This window comes from Carlito syrichta, unplaced genomic scaffold (genome assembly GCF_000164805.1).
Source record: "Carlito syrichta isolate Samal-C Ts95f unplaced genomic scaffold, Tarsius_syrichta-2.0.1 Scaffold303363, whole genome shotgun sequence".
Taxonomy (NCBI): Eukaryota; Metazoa; Chordata; class Mammalia; order Primates; family Tarsiidae; genus Carlito; species Carlito syrichta.
Window position 1 is genome coordinate 716,560 of NW_007247459.1, and position 18,330 is coordinate 734,889.

At 45.4% G+C, this 18,330-nt stretch overlaps 1 protein-coding gene across 2 annotated transcripts in view; it reads left to right on the plus strand.

Annotated features, from left to right (window-relative positions):
• Positions 1-18,330, plus strand: part of CHRNA7 (cholinergic receptor nicotinic alpha 7 subunit) — a 55,746-nt gene that overhangs the window by 2,170 nt on the left and 35,246 nt on the right. Inside the window, exon 2 of one of the 2 annotated variants that reach the window (XM_008058485.1) lies at positions 7,428-7,537. In XM_008058485.1, coding sequence (XP_008056676.1) covers positions 7,428-7,537 — 110 coding nt within the window. The remainder of the gene's footprint in view (positions 1-7,427; positions 7,538-18,330) is intronic. The other variant, XM_021712562.1, reaches the window with a different exon arrangement.

Here is an 18,330-nt window from a genome sequence, read left to right on the forward strand (position 1 = left end):
AGCCCAGCAGGTCAAGGCTGCGGTGGCCAGGAGTGGCCACTGCACTCCAGTCTGGGCAATGGAGTAAGACTCCAACTCAAAAAAAAAAAAGTTTCCCCCAAAAGTTCTAGCATCAAAGCAGTGCCTGTTGGTCATTCTCATTCTTACCCCTCCCATCGTCTTTTTAGTCTGGATAAATGGTAAAGCCATGTATCCATTCTCTCAGACCAGAAACCTCAGAGTCATCCTTAACTTTTGCACACTTCACATCTGATACATCAGCAAATTCTGGCAGCTCAACCTTCAAAACTGATTCAGGATCTAACCACTTGGTTCAACCCCAGTGCTTTCACCCTGGTCTAGACCCGTGTCATCACTCACCTCCATCCTTAGGGAGTCTCCTAGCCAGCTTTCCTGACTCAGCCCTCACATCTTCTGACAGTGTCTGTTTTCCATGTAGCAACCGTGATCTTAATAAGATGAAAGAAAGGTTCAGTCACATGCCTCCTTGGTGCAGGTCCCACCAGGGGCTCCTGTCTCCCTGGGCAGCATAGGAGTTAAAAATCCATGAAGTGGCTTCTGATTCCCTTTCTGACTGGTGCCTCTTTTGTCCTCCATCCCCTCTACTCTCTTATTCCTGGCTGTGCTCAGTGCTCACCTGATATCTGGTGACAAACACACCACCTGAACACATGCCCACCTCAGGGCCTTTCACTTGCCACTCTCTCTGCCTGGAAGGCTCTTTCCCCAAGAACCACTTGATTTGCTCCCTTCCTTCTCTTTGGTCTCTTCCTAAAGATCACTTTTTCAGTGAAGTCTCCCCCTAGCTCCTATGTACTGCCCTAAACTCTTACCTCCTACTTCCAACCTACTCTGTTCTCTTTCTCCCAAAGCGCTTCTCACTGTGTGACCTACTTTGTGTTCACTTGTCTATTTGTTCATTGGGTTTAAGTCAGTCTCCCCCATAAGAAGGTGGGCAGGGCTCCAGGTGGATTTGTTCACTGATGTACCCCCAGCTCCTAGCCCACTGCCTCATTTGTAGCAGGCACTGAATAACTTTTGTTGAATGAGTGGATGAAACAAAAACTCATGGTAAACTGAAGAGAGACTTAGATGATATGATACAAAATCTAGTCAACTCCTAAATAACAGTGGAACACTTTAGTGCTGTACAAGGTAAAACTCTTAAAAATTTGGGGGATGATGTGGATGCTTCCTTTTTATTTGGAAACGTGTTTCTCCTGCTCTCTAAGGAGCAGAGCTGCTGATGACATTTTTGTGAGAGAAACGCGTAATAGGCAGGTCTCTGTTCCTGGCACCCACCTCCTATAGCCCTCAGTGAATGTTCGGTCTTCAGCATTGTATATGATTTGGCAATTTTTAAAAGGGTGTTGGTTTCCAGGAAAAAATACAACTGGATTATTACTTATTGTCTTGAGTTTAGATTCTCCATAAATAAACATCCTTGCTTTGGAGGATGTCACCAGAGACCTCTAAATTTCTGTCAAGCACAACTTATTTCTAATCAAAGCTTATATTTGCAGAAACACCTGCAGCTTTTTTTGTTTGAAATCTCACCTTTTAACCTCGTTTGTCCAAAAGATCAACAGATCTTTTGGAGGAAACTGCTATGTGCCAGGCATTGGTCACATAAGGGGATGCCGAAAGTATGATACCCAGTTTCCACTTTTAAACCATTTACAGTCAGGCTGTCTAATTAATACATGTAGAAGAGAAAAAGAAGAAAGGCTGAAATAGCAAGGCCAAGTAGTTCCCCAGAGCTATCGCAGGAGCCAGGCTGGTGGTCAGACAGTGAAAATCACAGGGGGGAGAAATCTTGGCTTTACAGAAATGGAAGAGAAGGCAGAGTCTTCTAAATGTGAGAATCTGGGAGCACTGACATAGTGGGTGTTTCATCATTAATTGATACTTATTTTCACACATGTACCATGTGCAAAACATGCTGAATGCCTTATATATAGCACATGCCCTTATAAAGCTGGCTGATAACGTTTATCTGGAAAGCATTTGTTGTAGCAGTTGTAACACTGTCCCCACCTGAATTCTTTTTTAAAAATTTTTATTTATTTATTTTATTTAAAAAATTATTTTTATTTTTATTTTTATTTTTTTTGAGTTGGAGTCTCACTCTGTCACCCAGACTGGAGTGCAGTGGCCGCTCCCGGCCACGGCAGCCTCAACCTGCTGGGCTCCGGTGATCCTTCCGCCTCAGCCTTCCAAGTAGCTGGAACTACAGGTGCGCGCTACCACGTCCGGTTAATTTTTTTGATTTATTGTAGAGATGAGGTCTCACCAAGTTGCCCAGGCGGGTCTCAAACCCGCGGGCTCAGGCAATCCACTCACCTCAGCCTCCCAAGGCGCAGGATCCACCTGAATTCTTAAGGAATCACAAGCATTTGGGGTTTAAAACAAACCTTAACAGTCATCTAACCCAAATCTGTGCCTCTGTGACCCCTGCCTGTGCCCAGTGTTCCAGTCCAGAAGTCTTGGTGCTTTTATGCAGCCACAGCATGGACATGGGAGGTCTGGTGTCACCAGGGCAGGCCTGACTCAGTGTTAATAATGAACATATACCAAGTGAATCGCAATACTGAGCCAGGGTCCCGATGGAGAGCGAACAGAGGGACTTGAGGCAGAAAGAGCCATGCAGATGGCTTTTTTATTTCCCACATGGGTTTTTCTCTCCCAGCGTTTCCTATTGCTGAATTCCTGTTCTGAAAACCTGAATCCACCGAATCTTTTCTTCAGGGTATTTAAACTCTGAGGTCAATCTTCTATAAATGATAGAGTTTCCATATATTCAAAATAAAAAAGGTAGAAAGGTTAATAAAAAAAAAACTCTTTGACCTACAGTTTGTTGGTTTTGTTATTCTTTCTCCCAGTTGACCTTGATTTTGTAGGACTTTCAGATGATTTGGATAACCTGAAGGAATAGAAAGTTGTCAATCTGTTTACCTCTTCAATTCCTAGGAGGAAGCAGTTGGTGTGTTTTCCTTGCAGGTTCGTTTTATCACTTTGGGAGGCCTGTCAGACATAATCTGATTTAATCTATGAGAAGGCATGACAGAAACCATTTTAGTTTCTGAAGAGACATTTGAGCCATCTAGAGACTTGCATTTGCTTTTTAAAAAGCTGTCTTCTCTTATTTTGGAATCTTGACCATTCTTCTTGCTTTAGGTTTCCTGCCCTTCTTATGTCAGTTTCTATTTTCAACCCCCTAATTCTGATTCTGGTACTAATAGCATTCATATCATAGAATATTAGATTGTAGACCGTATTTATGTCTAAAATGTTTACTTTTTGAATTCCTGTACTCATTATTACTTCATCTCTGACACATAGATATGCCATACTTTCTGCTCACAGAGCTGTCAGCCAGTGGCTTCTTGGGGCCATGATAGCATCTCAAGGTCAAGAGTGATGTTCCAATCATTGTCTCACTGAGGGAAAAAAAATCTCAGGGCAAGGGATGAAAGGAGGCTCACTTTTCTCTCCTGAGATCAAAATCGTTGACTGGAAGAATTTTCAAAAAGTATTTGTGATGTTTTCTGACATACATCAAATGCGTGATGTTTTTCCAACCCCAACAAACGGTATTGGGTGTTCAACAATTCAGTTCAACAATTCCAACACCAGCAACAGCAACTGGGTGTTCAGCGATTCAGTTTGACTCTAATGGTATCTACCTGGAGTGCTCAAGCATCACATCCCACATGTTGAAGGGCTCAGGCCCATAAGATGCCCCTACTGGGGTGCTCAGGTTATCCACACTTTGACACTGCTGACTGCAAATTTGGGGGTTTCCATGTGCCCCCCTCTAGTTTTAATATTTTTCTAGGATGGCACACAGAACACAGGAATATACATGTTTGCTAGTGTATTCTAAAGGTTACAACTCAGGAACAACCATATGGAAGAGATATGTAGGGCATGGTATGAGGGCATGCTGGGGGCACAGAGCCTCTGTGTTCTCTCCTCAGTAGGCCACCTTCCCAGCACCTTGACGCTTCACCCAGGGTTTTTATAACCTAATCTCAGCCCTCTTCCTGGACACTCCCTAGAGGTTGGTGGTAGGTGGGACTGAAAGTTCTTCTTTCTGGTGACAAGTCCCCAATCTGGAGCTATCTAGGGTCCCAAAGTCAAGTCACCTCATTAGCATAAACTCAGGTGTGATCAAAAGGGGCTTTATATGAATAACAAAAGACACTCCTATTACTCAGGAAATTCCTAGGGTTCTAGGAGCTTTGTGCCAGAACAACCAAATATGTTTTCTTATTATACCATACTTATTTTTCCAAAAGCAAAGACAACCTTTACTTTTCCTCCCTCCCTCCCTTCCCCTGTGGCTCCCCTCTCACCCTGCTCTCCCTTGATGTCTCCATGCCAGTGTGCATTTATACACATTTAAACAACGTCCTGTGGGCTCAGGGCAGCTCTAATGGGGCCCAGGTGTCAGAGACATGGAAGGATTGGGATTCCTAAGGTGCATTTTGGATCAATGGCTCAGTCCTCCTTAAAAGCCCACACATTCTTCTCTTGAAGATTTAGTGAGAAAAAATCACATGGACATAGGGAGAGAAGGAAAAGCACAGACTTCTAAATGTGAAAATCTGAGCATATTGGCATGTCTGGGTTCACTGATGCATCTGTTTAGGTGCCTACTCTGTGGAACGCATGCCAGGTGCTACCTACAGAGATTTTGTCCTGTGCCCTGCTCCCAAGGGGCCTAGGAAGTGAGTGCTTTGAGAGAAATGACAACTTTTTTTCTAGAAAAGGTTTTTTGGGGTTTTTTTTAGGGGCTTGCTCTATATCCACTCTTAGGAAACCTTCATGGGAGCCTGTGGGAAGGTCGTTGGCAGGCTGAGCTCCTGAGCCCTGACCCTACTCCAGGGCATGCAGGGGTTGTTTCTGCTCTAGCTCCCAACCCCACGGTGGCATTCATTTTTCTTCACCATTGGCTGCAGCTAGATTATATTAGCTACAGCTCCCTTGTCTAGTAGGATTCTGTAAAATGGGAGAATCCTTCCTTCTCTTTTTTTTTTCCAAGTCATCATTTTTTTGATTGCTTACTAGGCCTGGTGACTTTTGCCTGCTGCTGCACACGTGATCTCATCTCATCCTACGAGATAGGGCACATATGAGCAAACTGCAGCTCAGAGAGGGCGACTTACCTACTCAGGCTCACACATCTGGTCTCCTCCAGAGCCTTGGTACAAACCCACCTCTGACTGATTCTTAAGCTCCCTGCAGTTCCCCCTTCTTGCCCTGGGGCTCGGCTTGGCGTTGCAGTAAAGGAGAGCAGTGAGTAAACAGGTGGCAACTTCAGGGGTTTGGGCTGGAAGAACTGCCTCTGATAGAGCTCAGAGATCACTTTTGCTTGAAGTCAAGTAGTCCTGACTCAGTGACTGACTAAAAAGGTCTAGCTCTCTGAACCTCAGTCTCCTCTTGTAAATAGGACAGTCATCACAGTGACTCCCCTGGACTTCAGGGAGTATGGGCATATATAGGACACTGAGTGAGCAGAATGGCTGTGACTTGGCTGTGGCAGGGGATGCACCCATGGTACACACAGCTGGGATGTTGGAGAGGCAATGTGTAGAGGTTTGGCTGACCAAGCACTCCCATTTTCTGCCTCCCCTCCTTCTCTGGCCAGCAGGTGGGGAAGAAGGGACATTCCTTACTAGGGCAGCTCATGTAACCCTGTGACCCTAATCAGCATGGTAACAATGGTGAATGTGACTGACTCTGTGATAGTGACCCACCTGGGGAAACATCCCAGGGTGAGATGCAAGATGGTGGCAAAGAAAGCACAGGTGTAGGTTGTGGAAAGACTTTATGCCCAGGACAAGGGAAAAAAGTGATAGGGAGCACAGGGAGGGTGGTGCCAAGACTGAGCAGGCTGCAGCAAGCAGGGCTTGGCTGGCACCCAGGCATTCCTGGAAAACAACTTGGACAAGACCTGCCCTTCCTCAGTGCTGCCTCCTGTCTCCCCCTGCCCTATTACCTCTGTCTCATTTAGAGACTCCAGCAGGGTGAATCTCAATCCTAAATTCTCCAGATACTACTTTTGCATGTTATTCATTGGTGCATCCTCATTCTTGGATGCCTCTGGCCATAAGATGATGTTACTCAACTGGACAGCCCTTCTCCTCTGACTTCAAATACTTCCAGACCTGGGACAGCCTTTCCTGATACTGCCTGCTCTCCCCAGAAGATACTCAGATCTCTGGATGTGTGCTTTGACTCCTGGTTGCCAGTATCAATAGCTGTGGGCCCACATCCCTTCATCTGCTGTTCTCAAATCTCAACAGCTCTGAATACTAATTGTTTTCCCTCTCCCTTGATGATGTTTCTGTAACTTTGAATTTAACTCGCTTGGTCTAAAAATTGAAATTGATGTGTGATTGAGACATTTATGTGTCTCACTTAGTTTAGATATGCATGCTTTGCTGTAGAAATAACAATTCATTTGGAGCCATCCTGATACCAGCTGAGGGTGTATCACGTGCCTTTCTTAATCTTAGAAAGTCTGAGCTACAGAGTGGAGTGTGGGTGGTCCCTGGGGACTGGATGCTGGTTGGGGGCCTGATAATGGTACCCTTGCAGGAGCTTCTGAGTCCACACTCTTCAGCCCTGAGACTTTGGCAGGGTGGAACTGGTTGCCTAGCAGCTGCAGGTGGGGTCCTGCATAAACTGCAGAGTTTATGGGCCTCAGGAAGGGCTGCAAGCACATGGTCCTGAAGGGGAGGACCCCCGGCACAGAGTCCCTGACAAAAGTCACCCACTCGCCTCAATTAAGCCTGGCTTGTGTGAGTACGTCCTGAGCTCTTTCCTGCATCTTTAGGTCCTGATGCAGTGTTTCACCCCCTGGCCCTGTGTTTGCGTTGTAGGGCTGTGGTGACAGAAGTACTAGCCCTGAAATAAAATAAGAATTCACATCTGAACACATTCCCTTAGAAGTTTCTGAGAGGTTCCATGTACCCGCACAGTATTGTTTTATGGAATAAATATTCTAAATTTCTGAAGCCTAGTTCTTATTCCAAGTGAATAAGTAAATTTCTTCTTTCAAAGTGTTCTTACAGTGAAAACTTTGAAAGCAGAACAGTTATTCATTTGGCTAAATGTAACTCATCCACTGTAGAAAGTGAAGGATCAGGGGCACTCAAAGGGTTGGGATTAACTTTAATGCTACCATCTTAATGTATTCATGGTGACAGCAGGACCTTAGCTGTGATTTTAATGCTCTTCACAGTAATTTTGGAAGAGATGATTGAACTCCCATTTTCTTTATACTTTATATATCGCAATTCAGCTGTGTATTTGTCTGGAGTGCTTTTGGGCTTTGCACTTACTTAATAATCTCTTGCAAAAAATATTAGTAGGCCAGGAAGCAAAGTACTGCTAATGTCATTGTCTGTGTGTGTCAGTCTTGGACAGATCACTATTTGCAATGGAATATGTCAGAATATCCGGGTGTGAAGACGGTTCGTTTCCCAGATGGCCAGATTTGGAAGCCAGACATTCTCCTATATAACAGGTAAGCACATTGAACAGGAGAAAGAATGATTTTTATGCTTGCATACATGTAGTAAGCAAGTATATTTGAGTATTTTGTAAAAATGCTGTATACATTCTCTGTAATTTGGGTCACTTTTCTCCAAGTGACTTTCTAAGTGGCTGGGCCTTTGAGAAGCAGCTCTGTTCCCCTCTGCCAGTATATTCCAGTTTGGCATGCACACAGTCACACTTTGGCTAGCAGGGATCGCCATGTCCATGGGGTTGTGGGTTCTTGGCACCTAGCACTGTTTCTATGTGCATTGATTCATGCAGTGTTCTTGCATAAGGCAATATCTCTGGTCCCTGAGTGGCAACAGTTATGACCAACAGAAGAAGGTGCTGGCCCATGGGATGCATGGCTGGAGTCCGTGGTTTGGTCCCACATCCTCATCTGATATATTTTCGGTTGTGTGTTGAAGTTCTGCAGCAAAGGTGGGTGCAGGTGGCTGCTTGTGTGAGTGCTATCAACTCTAGCTGTGTGCAGAATGCATACCTTAGTTCTAATAGTCATTCTCCTGAGTTCAGGAATTAAGTAACTCAGCAGTGAACCAAGAGTCTAGCTTGCAGACCAGAAGCCTAAAAGGCAGGTTATTGAGGCAGGGTAAATTTCTAGAAGCAGTACAATTTTGTATTCAAGTATGTAGTTAAATAAAAGATCCCAGAACATTTCTTCCTCATAGTGTCTCAGATCTGATAAGCAGTGTAATATAAGAGGAAGTCATCTCCTAATGATCATTGCTACCTTTGGTTCCAGATGGAGGGAAAAGAAAGCCCAGGCTTTTCTAATGCAGGGAGCAGTGAGCCCCTCTGTCATTGCCCCTGGTTATCACTCAGTGATTTCTCAGGACAAGCAGATGTGTTTGTCCTAAGTGACTCCTTCCAGAAGACATTTTTAGTGTTGACTTTAATTATTTTTCTGTCTTTGCCGCTGGTGGTCACATTTCACTGGAGTCACTGGGCCTGTTGTTAGAAGAATATCCTCTTCTGATTTGCTGCCACTTTTCTGTGTCTTAAACTAGTTCAGAAAAATGAGCTTTGAAAAATGTCTAAAATAGGAGTAAGTAGTCCCCTGTTGAGAATCAGCTCAACAAGCACAACATTTTCATGCCTGAACTTTGGGTGATGTATTTCCTGGGGGGCTATATTAGTCAGCAAGGGCTGATGCAACAAAGTACCGTAGACTGGATGGTTTTAACAACAGAAGTGTATTGTCACAATTCTGGAGGTCAGAAGTCTGAAATCAAGGTGTCAGCAGGACTGGTTTCTTCTCTCTCTCCTTGGCTGGTAGATGGCCACCTTCTCACCTTGTGTTACTTATCTACTGCTGCAGAACAAACTACCCCGGTCTTCATGTGATCGTCCCTCTGTGCTAGCCTGTGCCCTAATGTCCTCTTTTCATAAGGAGACCAGTCAGATGAGAGTAGGGTCCTCCTAACGACCACATATTACTTTAATCACTTCTTTGAAGGCCCTGTCTCCAAATAGAGTCACATTCCAATGTACCCAGTGTTAAGACTTCAACCTAGGATTTTGAGGGAGACGTAATTCAGTTCATAGCAGGGGTGGCACAACTGACCGCTTAAGGGAAAAGGGTTGGGATAGAACAAGTCTGACAAGTCAAGGGTGTTAATTTTAGCCATAGTGTTTGCTGTCTCTATAACTTTTTAGTCTCCTTTTCAAAATGGGGGAAAATGCCAGCTTCACAGACTGGGAGGACAACGTTGTAGATGTATGTAGCACACTTAGCCTGGTACTCGGGAAGGAGTACCCATTCCATAATGGCAGCTCTGTGTTTACAGGCAGGATGGTGAGGGTTTCTGCTTTAGAGTAAGATAGTAATTTAACAATTTAGAAAACACATCAATGTTTTTTGTTTCTCAGTTTAAAAAAAAACTTAATTCATCATTTTTATTTGAAATCAAGAATAATTTTAAAAAATATAGTGGAATCTTATCAATGAGGCTATAAGAGATCATTTATATGGTTCATATGTAGGACTTTTAACTCCAAAATATAAAATGTTTGATGATTCCAATGCTCTGGTAATAAAAACTACCTAGTTGTCATTGAATTTCAGGGAGCAAAGATATAGCAGCCTCTACCTGACAAATGTCACCAGGGTCCAGTCCTCAGGAATAATGCTCCTCCCCTACCATGCCTGTCCCAACTGGTGGCCCTCTCACATCTCTCCTTGGGTTTTACCTAAAATCTTCCTCTTCCTTTCCTCTCCCTATGCCCATAGACCACATCTCTCAGACTCCCCTGTGGCGTCCATTTTCTGTTTTAGCTTTTTCTGAGAAACGGGATGTACTTTCTGAAGTAATTGATAAATATATGACTCGCATGTCAACATGAACACAATATGGAATAAACAGTTTGCAGAGAATATTTAAGCCAGTCATATATGTTGTGTTACTTATCTACTGCTGCAGAACAAACTACCCCGGCCTCTGTGGCTTACTAAAAACAACTCATTATTCCTCACAATACTGTGGGCTGATCAGGCCTGTGTGGCTGGTTGTGTACGTCACATGACTATGAGCTAGGGCTGAGCCAGGCTGGCCAGCTGAGGGGTATGTTCCATGGTGGGCAGGGCTGGGCTAGTGGAGATGCCAACCCTGGCTGGGAGCTCAGCCACTCAGCCGAGGCTGTGAACTCTGCCACCCAGTTTTCCTCTTCCTTTTCCATGAGTTTCTGCTATCCCCCAGCTTGGTGGCCAGGAGTGCTACTAGAAGAAGGAAGTGGGGGCTGCCAGGCCTTTTAAGGACTAGTGTGGGAACCATGAACAGTCCTTCTGCACTTTCTTTGTTGTGAATAGGCAAGGGGGGCCCAGCCTGGAGTCAAGGGAGGGAATTCGCCGCCCCCCCCCCCAGGACCTGCAGGTAAGAGGGGAGCCAAGGAGTGCTCTGGGGAGACCGGTGTTCACATGAAGGGAAAAAGTGGTGAAACTGCAAAGGTCAGATTGACAACTTGGGGTAACAGAAAGACCAGAGTAGGTGTTCATCCTGAAGGCCCACTCAGCGATGTGTGCTTGTAAGGGGCAGTGAGGGAGGTGAGTAGACCAGAAGAAGAGAGGGGTTCCAAGGATGAATGCGATCTTGTCGTCTCCACCATGTTTGTCAGCCTCCTTTGCTGTCTAGACACACTGCCCGTCTGCTGTGTGTGCAGACTGGTCCATCCCTGCCATATGGCTGTGTCTACTCTCAGCCCCACTCTTTGTTTTCAGCTCGTTGATGCCCCCTCTTTCCCATACAGGACCTTTACATGCCTCCTCTCTGGGTGCTGAGTGTTTCTCTGTCATTTGGAAAGGCATTCCTGGTCCCATAAGGGGCACTTAGGGTCTGCCACCTCTTAGAGGCACCTAGTAGAGCACTTAAGACATTTTGTACAAAGATGGGATGCAGAAGGTGGGGGATGCAGAAGGTGGGGGATGCAGAAGGTGGGGGATGCAGAAATTGTTAGGAGGAGGAGCAGAGAGGCTGGCTCAGTGTGGAACAGGGATGCTGAGAACAGCCAGAGAAGACAGAAAGGAAAGGGAGAGATTCATAAGGGCAACCTAGAAATGTTACACTGGACCTGAGGCTAAAAATTGACACAGGAAGTAGCAAAAATAGGCTTGACCTTAGGAAGATCCTGACCTTCTGATATTCTGTTATTGGGGATTTTGAGAGCTATTGAGCTTAACGCTTTCTGCTAACCTCTAGGTACTCAAAATAATGCGTTCTGCTCAGTCCCCTCATCTGTTGGCTTATGAACGTGTGAGTGGGGTGGAGGGGTTTTTCCTAAGGAAATGGTTAAATGCCATCCTTCTCTGTAAGCTAGTTTTAAAAGAAGCATTGATTTAGCTAGAGTGAAGCCTCGCAAATGTGTCCGTCCTGTCTCTCGCTCTGGTTTGATATTGGAATCCACACGTGAGTCACTATTGGTTTTGAGATATATTGCATTTTTTGTGCTAGGAAGAGGCGGGGTCACTGCAAAGCAGCCATCTCTGCATCATTTCAGGAATGGTCTGCTTTATTTTCTTGATGGATAGGGAACAAGTTGTGGTGCTGCCAGCCAACTGGCTGGGTCGCTCTGAGGAGAGGATGGGCGCTCATAAAAGTGTCTCTGTCTGGTGCTGATCCCAGGCATTTTTTCATCGCTTTATTCTGCTTTACTTTAAGCCTGCAGCATGAGGGTTTTTCTGAACATCATCTTACCCAAAGTGAGTAGCTATTATGGACGGCTTGTCACGATTTTCCCCTTTGGATGGCATTAACGGCCTTGCTGGGATCAGCAGTTGGCTTGCAGAAGAAAAGTCTGAGTCCCAGTAACTTCCTGGATGCCCTTGCACCATGCAGATGGACAACTGCCTTGGCCTCGCTGGGCTTCTCTGATTTTGAGTTGCTTGATCAAAAATACTGTAGCAATAATGGAAATCCTTTTTGATGAAGGTATTTAAAGATGCTTCTGTTGGCTTGAATGTTTAGAACAGCATGGAGTGTCAGCCATACCTTTTCACAGATTCTATAAGACTACATTATCTTCAGCCTTGAGTCTTTTTTTTCCTCATGTTTCCCTGTCCCTGTGGCAGAGCCTGAGTAGGGGATGATGTTTGCAGGACATGCTTGGGTGCAGTGATCCAGCCTGTAAGGTCCTAATTGTGCTAATCAATGAGTTGCAATGAAGTAGAATTTATTCCCTTGAAGTCATCCCAGGATAAGGATTTTGGAGCATGTAGTTTATTTGGAAAGTGACCCTGGGAAACACAATTTGGGGAGGGGAAGTGAGACAGGGAAGGGAGGGAAGCCAATATAGCATGCAGTGCTTTAAAAAGCAAGTAGTGCTGTGGGTAACTGAAGCCTATTCCCAGTGGAGACCTCTGGAGACTTGTGTATAGCACCTTTCAGGGTTGTTCTGAGGAGACTGATTATCCTGAATTAGAGCTGCTTCTGGAGGGCATCATCTCCCTGGCACCTCTGGCTTGCCTGCCCCATGTGTGGATCAAGTGAAGGGTTGCAGATGCTGTAGCAGGCAGCATTCAAGACCTCTGGCGTGGGGAGGATGGTCAACATGATCTGCTACAATGCAGGTGAGCCACACCACCAGGTCCCAGTCATTTCCACCTTGGCTTGATTGTGGATTCAATCTCAGCTTCTGGTGAGGAGTATAGCAGCCATACAGGTGGAAGGAGAAGCATCCTAGGACTCGAGGTGGGGTGAGGTTTTTCTCAAACAGAGCTGAGGGGGCAGTTAGCAAAGTTCACTGGCTCTGCATCCTAGCGAGTGGCACTTGTTCTGCATAGGCTGTGTGGTGTGTATTATGGTTATCCCGCCAGTCCACACGTGGAATGGCATCATAGGGAGTGAATCTCTGATGTTCAGTGTTGTCACAGTCAGTGGCTCTTGAAATTGTGTTATCCCGAGGCCTAGCTAAGATTGGCCTGCTGGTACTCAAAGGCCCACAGTGCAGCCATGGCTGGGTTCTGGGGGTGGGCAGGGGAGGCAAGGACATTGCTGCAAGGTCATCAGTAGCTGCCATGGTTTGACTGTTTATCCCCTCCAAAACTCATGCTGAAATTTAATCCCCATGTATTGAGAGGGCCTTTAAGAGGTGATGGATCGTGAAGTCTTGCCTTTGTGAATGGATTCTTTCATGCATGGATTAATGGGTCAGTGGGCTATCATAGAGTGGGACTGGGACTTTATAGGAAGAGGAAGAGAGACCTGAGCCATCGGCTCATCCCTCTTGCCCTGTGGTGCCCTGTGCCACCTCAGGACCCGCGGAGTCCCGACTGACAAGAAGGCCCTCACCAGATCCAGCCCATTGACCCTGCACTTCCAACCTCTATAACTGTAAGAAATAAATTCCTTTTCTTTATCTGCTGCTTCTAAATCATGCATGCTGGAGAGAGGAAGAGCAGCAGCCTGTCTTCAAGAAGTGTGTGGAGCCAGCCAACCTATGTTTGCATCTCCAAAATCACCCTCCCAACAGTCCATCTTATTCCCTCCCCGCCCCCCACTGTCTCACTCCAGCCGCTGATGCTGTTTGTTTTTAATTTGTTCATTCACTCAACCAATATTTAGTGAAGCCTCCTGCAGGATAATCACACAGTGTCCTAGGAGCTGAGGAGACAGCAGGGATGCAGCCAGACACAAACCCCCATCCTCTGGAGAAAGAGAAGGAGAAGAGAGGAGGAGAGGGCATGGGCCAGAGTATAGCTACTCCCAGAAAAAGGCAGAAGGGAGCCAGAAGTCAGAGTGAGACCATGAATGGTTAGAGGGCCATGAGAAGCAAGTCTGGTGATCTCAGGGTGATGAGTGTTCTTGACGGAAGAACAGCCAGTGCAGAGGGCCTGTCAGGAACACTTGAGAAGGGCTTTGAAATGAAAAACAGAGAAAAAGAGAGAGAGAAAAGTGAAGAAAAAAAAAAGACAGATGTCCAGAGGAAGGCAGGGTATGAACTTATTCTATTCCGTGGAGAAGTGAACAAGTTTTGTCTGGTGAACTTATTCTGGGGTTGACAGATTCAGAGCAGCGTCCTGATTGCCTGTGCTTATACCTGCTTTTCAATGCTCTGCAGAGTTGGTTTTAACACTATACTGGTTCCCTTGTTAATTAATGACTTAAAAGCAGTCTTTGACACATGTTCATTTTGTACTTGTGCAAGTGTCATGATTTTATCTTTATAAAATATGTATTTTCTCAGTAGCCCTGAGTTAGGAACTTGTCATTCAGGCCTGTCCTGGGAACAGAAGGGGCCACTGTGGCTGAAGAGGATTGGTAACTGAGGAGAGGCTGGCAGTCGGAGAGAAGGTCAGAGGCACAATGGGGGGTGTGGATCAAGTTGTGGAGGTCTTGGCTTTGATGCTGAGTGGGATGGGAGAGGCTCTGATCCCTTTGATATAATTTTTTTTGTTTTTGTTTTTTGCTTTGAAAAACTGTAGAAATGTTTGTTCATATTCTCCTTCTGACTTGCTAACAATGGATTCCCTCTAGGTGATTTTGTCCAGAAGTGATTATCTGTTCTCTGTTGGCATATCCCTCCCAGTTCCTTGCTGTGGCCATGTTTGGCTTTGTTATTTCCTCCAGCATCTCAGTAAAATGGAGAGAGATAGGACAAGTGCCTGAGCATCCTAGTGGGTTGCTGGGAGCCCAGCTGCTTGCCTTGGACTAACTTGGAGCAACTGTGTCCACACCAGAGTGGACTGTTGCTCACTGACTGCTGAGCTCATTCTATGCTTTCTGCAAAGGGCCTGGCTCTCTCATGCACCAGCTCAGGTCACTTGCCTACAGCTCCTGGTACGCCAAGCCTGTTTTCCTGAGCACTTGCCCAGGCCCAGGGCCTGGTAGCTTCATTCCTTCTTCCTGGACTTCATGAAGTCAGTATGAGCATCCACATTTCTCAGCATAGGTGCTCAGAGAAGTTTAGTCTGTTGCCCAAAGTCACCCAGCTAGGTCTGCCTGACTCCAGAGTCTGACTTTATATGGTCCTGCTTCTGGTTGCATCTGGAAAGAGCTCGTGCTCTTGTGTTTTATTTTTCTACAAGTTAAAAAGTGGAATAACTTCTCTCTCCTTCTCCTTCTTTCTGAGTTGGCTTCACATTCAGATCTTCCTTGGGCTGCTCTACTTTCCTCAGCCTTTTCTTTTACTTTCTAAAGAGAAGTAAATTTGGCTCTTGTGGCTTGGGGTTTTCAGGCGATTGCTTCTTGATGGGTTTCCTTCAGCATTTGACATCTACCTTTTCTTTGATGGAGTGCTCCCATGGCAGAGTGTGGAAGGACAAAGTCCCACTGCTGTGCAAGACTTTGAGCAGAATTTCAAGCAGAGAACCAGGTACTGTGGTGAGCAGAGTTTTCTGGGAATGGCTTTGCATCCAAGGTGGCCTAGGTGGGGCTGTCTTTCCTCATGTGGCACTGGGCCAGCCCACGGAGCAGCTCCCCACCCCCTGCACCCCAAGGGCCTTGAAACTGATTATGCTCAAGAGCACAGCTTTTGGGGATGAGCTTATTGATCTTTGTGACATCGAACACAGAGCCAACACGGTTGTAAGTGGCTGTGTAATAAATATGTGAGACAGGAATTCGATGGCAGTTCAGTCACCATCATGAGCTGCCTGAGGGATGAGGGATAACCAGGTGAGGGCCAGGGTCAGCCGCCACCTGCCTTTTCCCTGAGCCTGCTGCAGGGGTCCCTGTGTACATCTCTGCCCATTGTGCTCATCAGCTCTCTGCACGAGAGGAACACACAGGAATTTGTAGGTCTCAGGGGTGAGGCTTTTGAGGGAAATTGGTCCTCCCCAAACCCTAAGACTCAGCTGTGCAGGGTTTGGGGCCCAAGCTGAATGTGCCCCATGACATATAGCAAAGCCTGGAGAAACTGAGGCTGCGCTTGTGGGCTAGGGCCACAGAGCTGGAGCGGCTGATGCTGTCAGTTCAGCACAGGGTTATTTTCCAAGACCTACTCTGTGTGAGATACTGTGCTTCTAAGAGGGTACACATTTACTGACCTTGAAGCGCGCACGTGTGTGCGTGTGTGTACATGTGTGTGTGTGTGTGTGTGTGTGTGTGATCAGTAACAAATCTCTTTGCCTTGGGTGGTCTCATCTAAGTTGATTTTGTGTCTTTCAGTGAAGTCATCTGGAGTTATACTCCCTACTTCACAATTGAGGATATCATTTCTGAGATTAAAAGGGCTTCATGATGCAGTTCAGAGACCTTGACTAAAACCCTCACACTTTTCCTGACACTTGACAGCAAGCCTCTTCATGGGTGTAAGGAGGGGGCCCAAAGTGCATCTTATGGAGCAGAAGATGATGTGTGTCAGGAGTACAACATCTTAGAAAGATCTGAAAGAGAGAGCCTCCTTCAGTGGAAGACATGGGCAGCTGTTTGCAGTGGGGTGACCATACATCTTGGTCTAAGACAGTCCTGATTTATGCTGGAGGTCCTGGCACAGCTATTAATTGTGCTCTTTTTTTCATTTTTAAGAGTGACCCGATTTATACAATAATAAGGGGCACATGTGGTCTTCTTAACCCTTCTCCCTCCAGTACGCTGGGCTGTGCATTGGAAGCCCAGTGCAGCTGCAGGATTGTGTCCTGGTCCCAGGGTCAGGACTCTGGAACCACTTTTCAGGGCCACTTGAGACATTCAGCAAGGCTTCTCTGCAGTCCTGCTGTACCTGGTCAGAGGGGTCCTTCAGGGTTAGGCTGCTCAGCAGTTTCTTAGGTGGGCCTTCAGATCCTGCTGCCTTTCTTGCTCTTCTGACTCAATTTTCTGACATCTGCTCTGACTGAGAAGCTCCAGTGCTTGTTCACAATGGAGACTGCATCTCTACCTCCCCCAGGGTCTGAGGCAGCCAACCGCTCAAGAGTTGGCCACATGTGGTCCCCTGGATCACTTGTGAAAGACTCTTCCCTGCTGGGCATGAATACCAGTTTGCATTTCTTTAATTAGGTAGGAACTAGAAGGAATGTGGTGACTGGAAGTCAGGAATTTCAGCCCATACACTTACTTCAATTACATGCTTTCTCCCTCCTGCTGTCCAGAGAAGAACCGACTGAATGAAGAATGGCATTCTCACCACTGGTGGCTTTTGGTAAAAGACTGATCCAGAACTTGATTTTAACCATCTGAATGATTCTCCCTGGTACTTCCCTAGTTTGATCTTCTTATTTTTCCCAGGGATGTGTTAATGCTGGATGACTTTAACAAATCATGACAGGATTCCTTTTGTATCTTGTAGTTAATAGGCAAAATGTGTGTATAACATAGTTCCTTTGTCTTGAATTGTACCCCACATCTTTAAAAAAAATCCCCCCAAAACATAGTTCCTTTGATGCTCTTAGTAGGCAGAACCTAGTATGAGTTCCGTGTTATTGACTTCCAGATGGCACCTCTGAAGGTTGTTGCTGTGAGCCAGTGCGTTCATGGCTTGGTGTGGGAGGTCAAGACCTGGGTTTGCAGGTTGTGGTTGTTTCTGACCTTCCAGTATACACTGACACATCTTTTTATCTCATCTTTGTTGAACTTTGCCTGTTTATTGTGAAAGCTGACTTCAGATTGAGGGCAGGATAAAGAAAGAAGGCTTCATTTCGAAAGAGCAGGGTTGTTAGTTGCTTAATTTCTACCTCTCCCTTTCTAAACTGCTAAATTTCCTTTTATATATTTTCCTTTAGTCCATTCACTTACAATACATTTTATGTGATTGTAATGACTACATTTTTCAGTCGTTATAGTAATTTTCCATGTTTTTTTCCTCATCATTTTAATGGTGATATATTTCATTGAGTAGGTGTTTCTTAATTCACCATTGTTGGATATTTAGTAAGTTTTTAACTCTTAAAACTTTTATTTTGAATTAATTATAGGTCACAAGAAATGGAAAAATGTACAGGAAGGTACATCTTCCTATCCCTCTGAACATTTCTCAATGGGAATAACTCTAATATCTAAGTCCTGAATTTTTCCTTCGAAGTTAAAGTCTAATACAATATCAAAACCAGGAAGTTGAAATTGGTGCAATCCACAGAATTTATTCAGATTTCACCAGTCTTATATCCATGCATTTGTGGTGTGTGTGTGTATAACTCAGCAATTTCATCCCGTCTACAGATTTGTATAACCATTGCTACGGTTAGTATAAAGAACTGCACCGTGACTGCAAGGAGCTCTTATTCTTTATAACAACACCCTCCGTGTCCCTAAGCTCTGGTTAACACTAATCAGTTTTCTATTTCTGTACTGGTGGCATTTCAAGAATATTATATAAATGTACCAATATAGTTTGTAG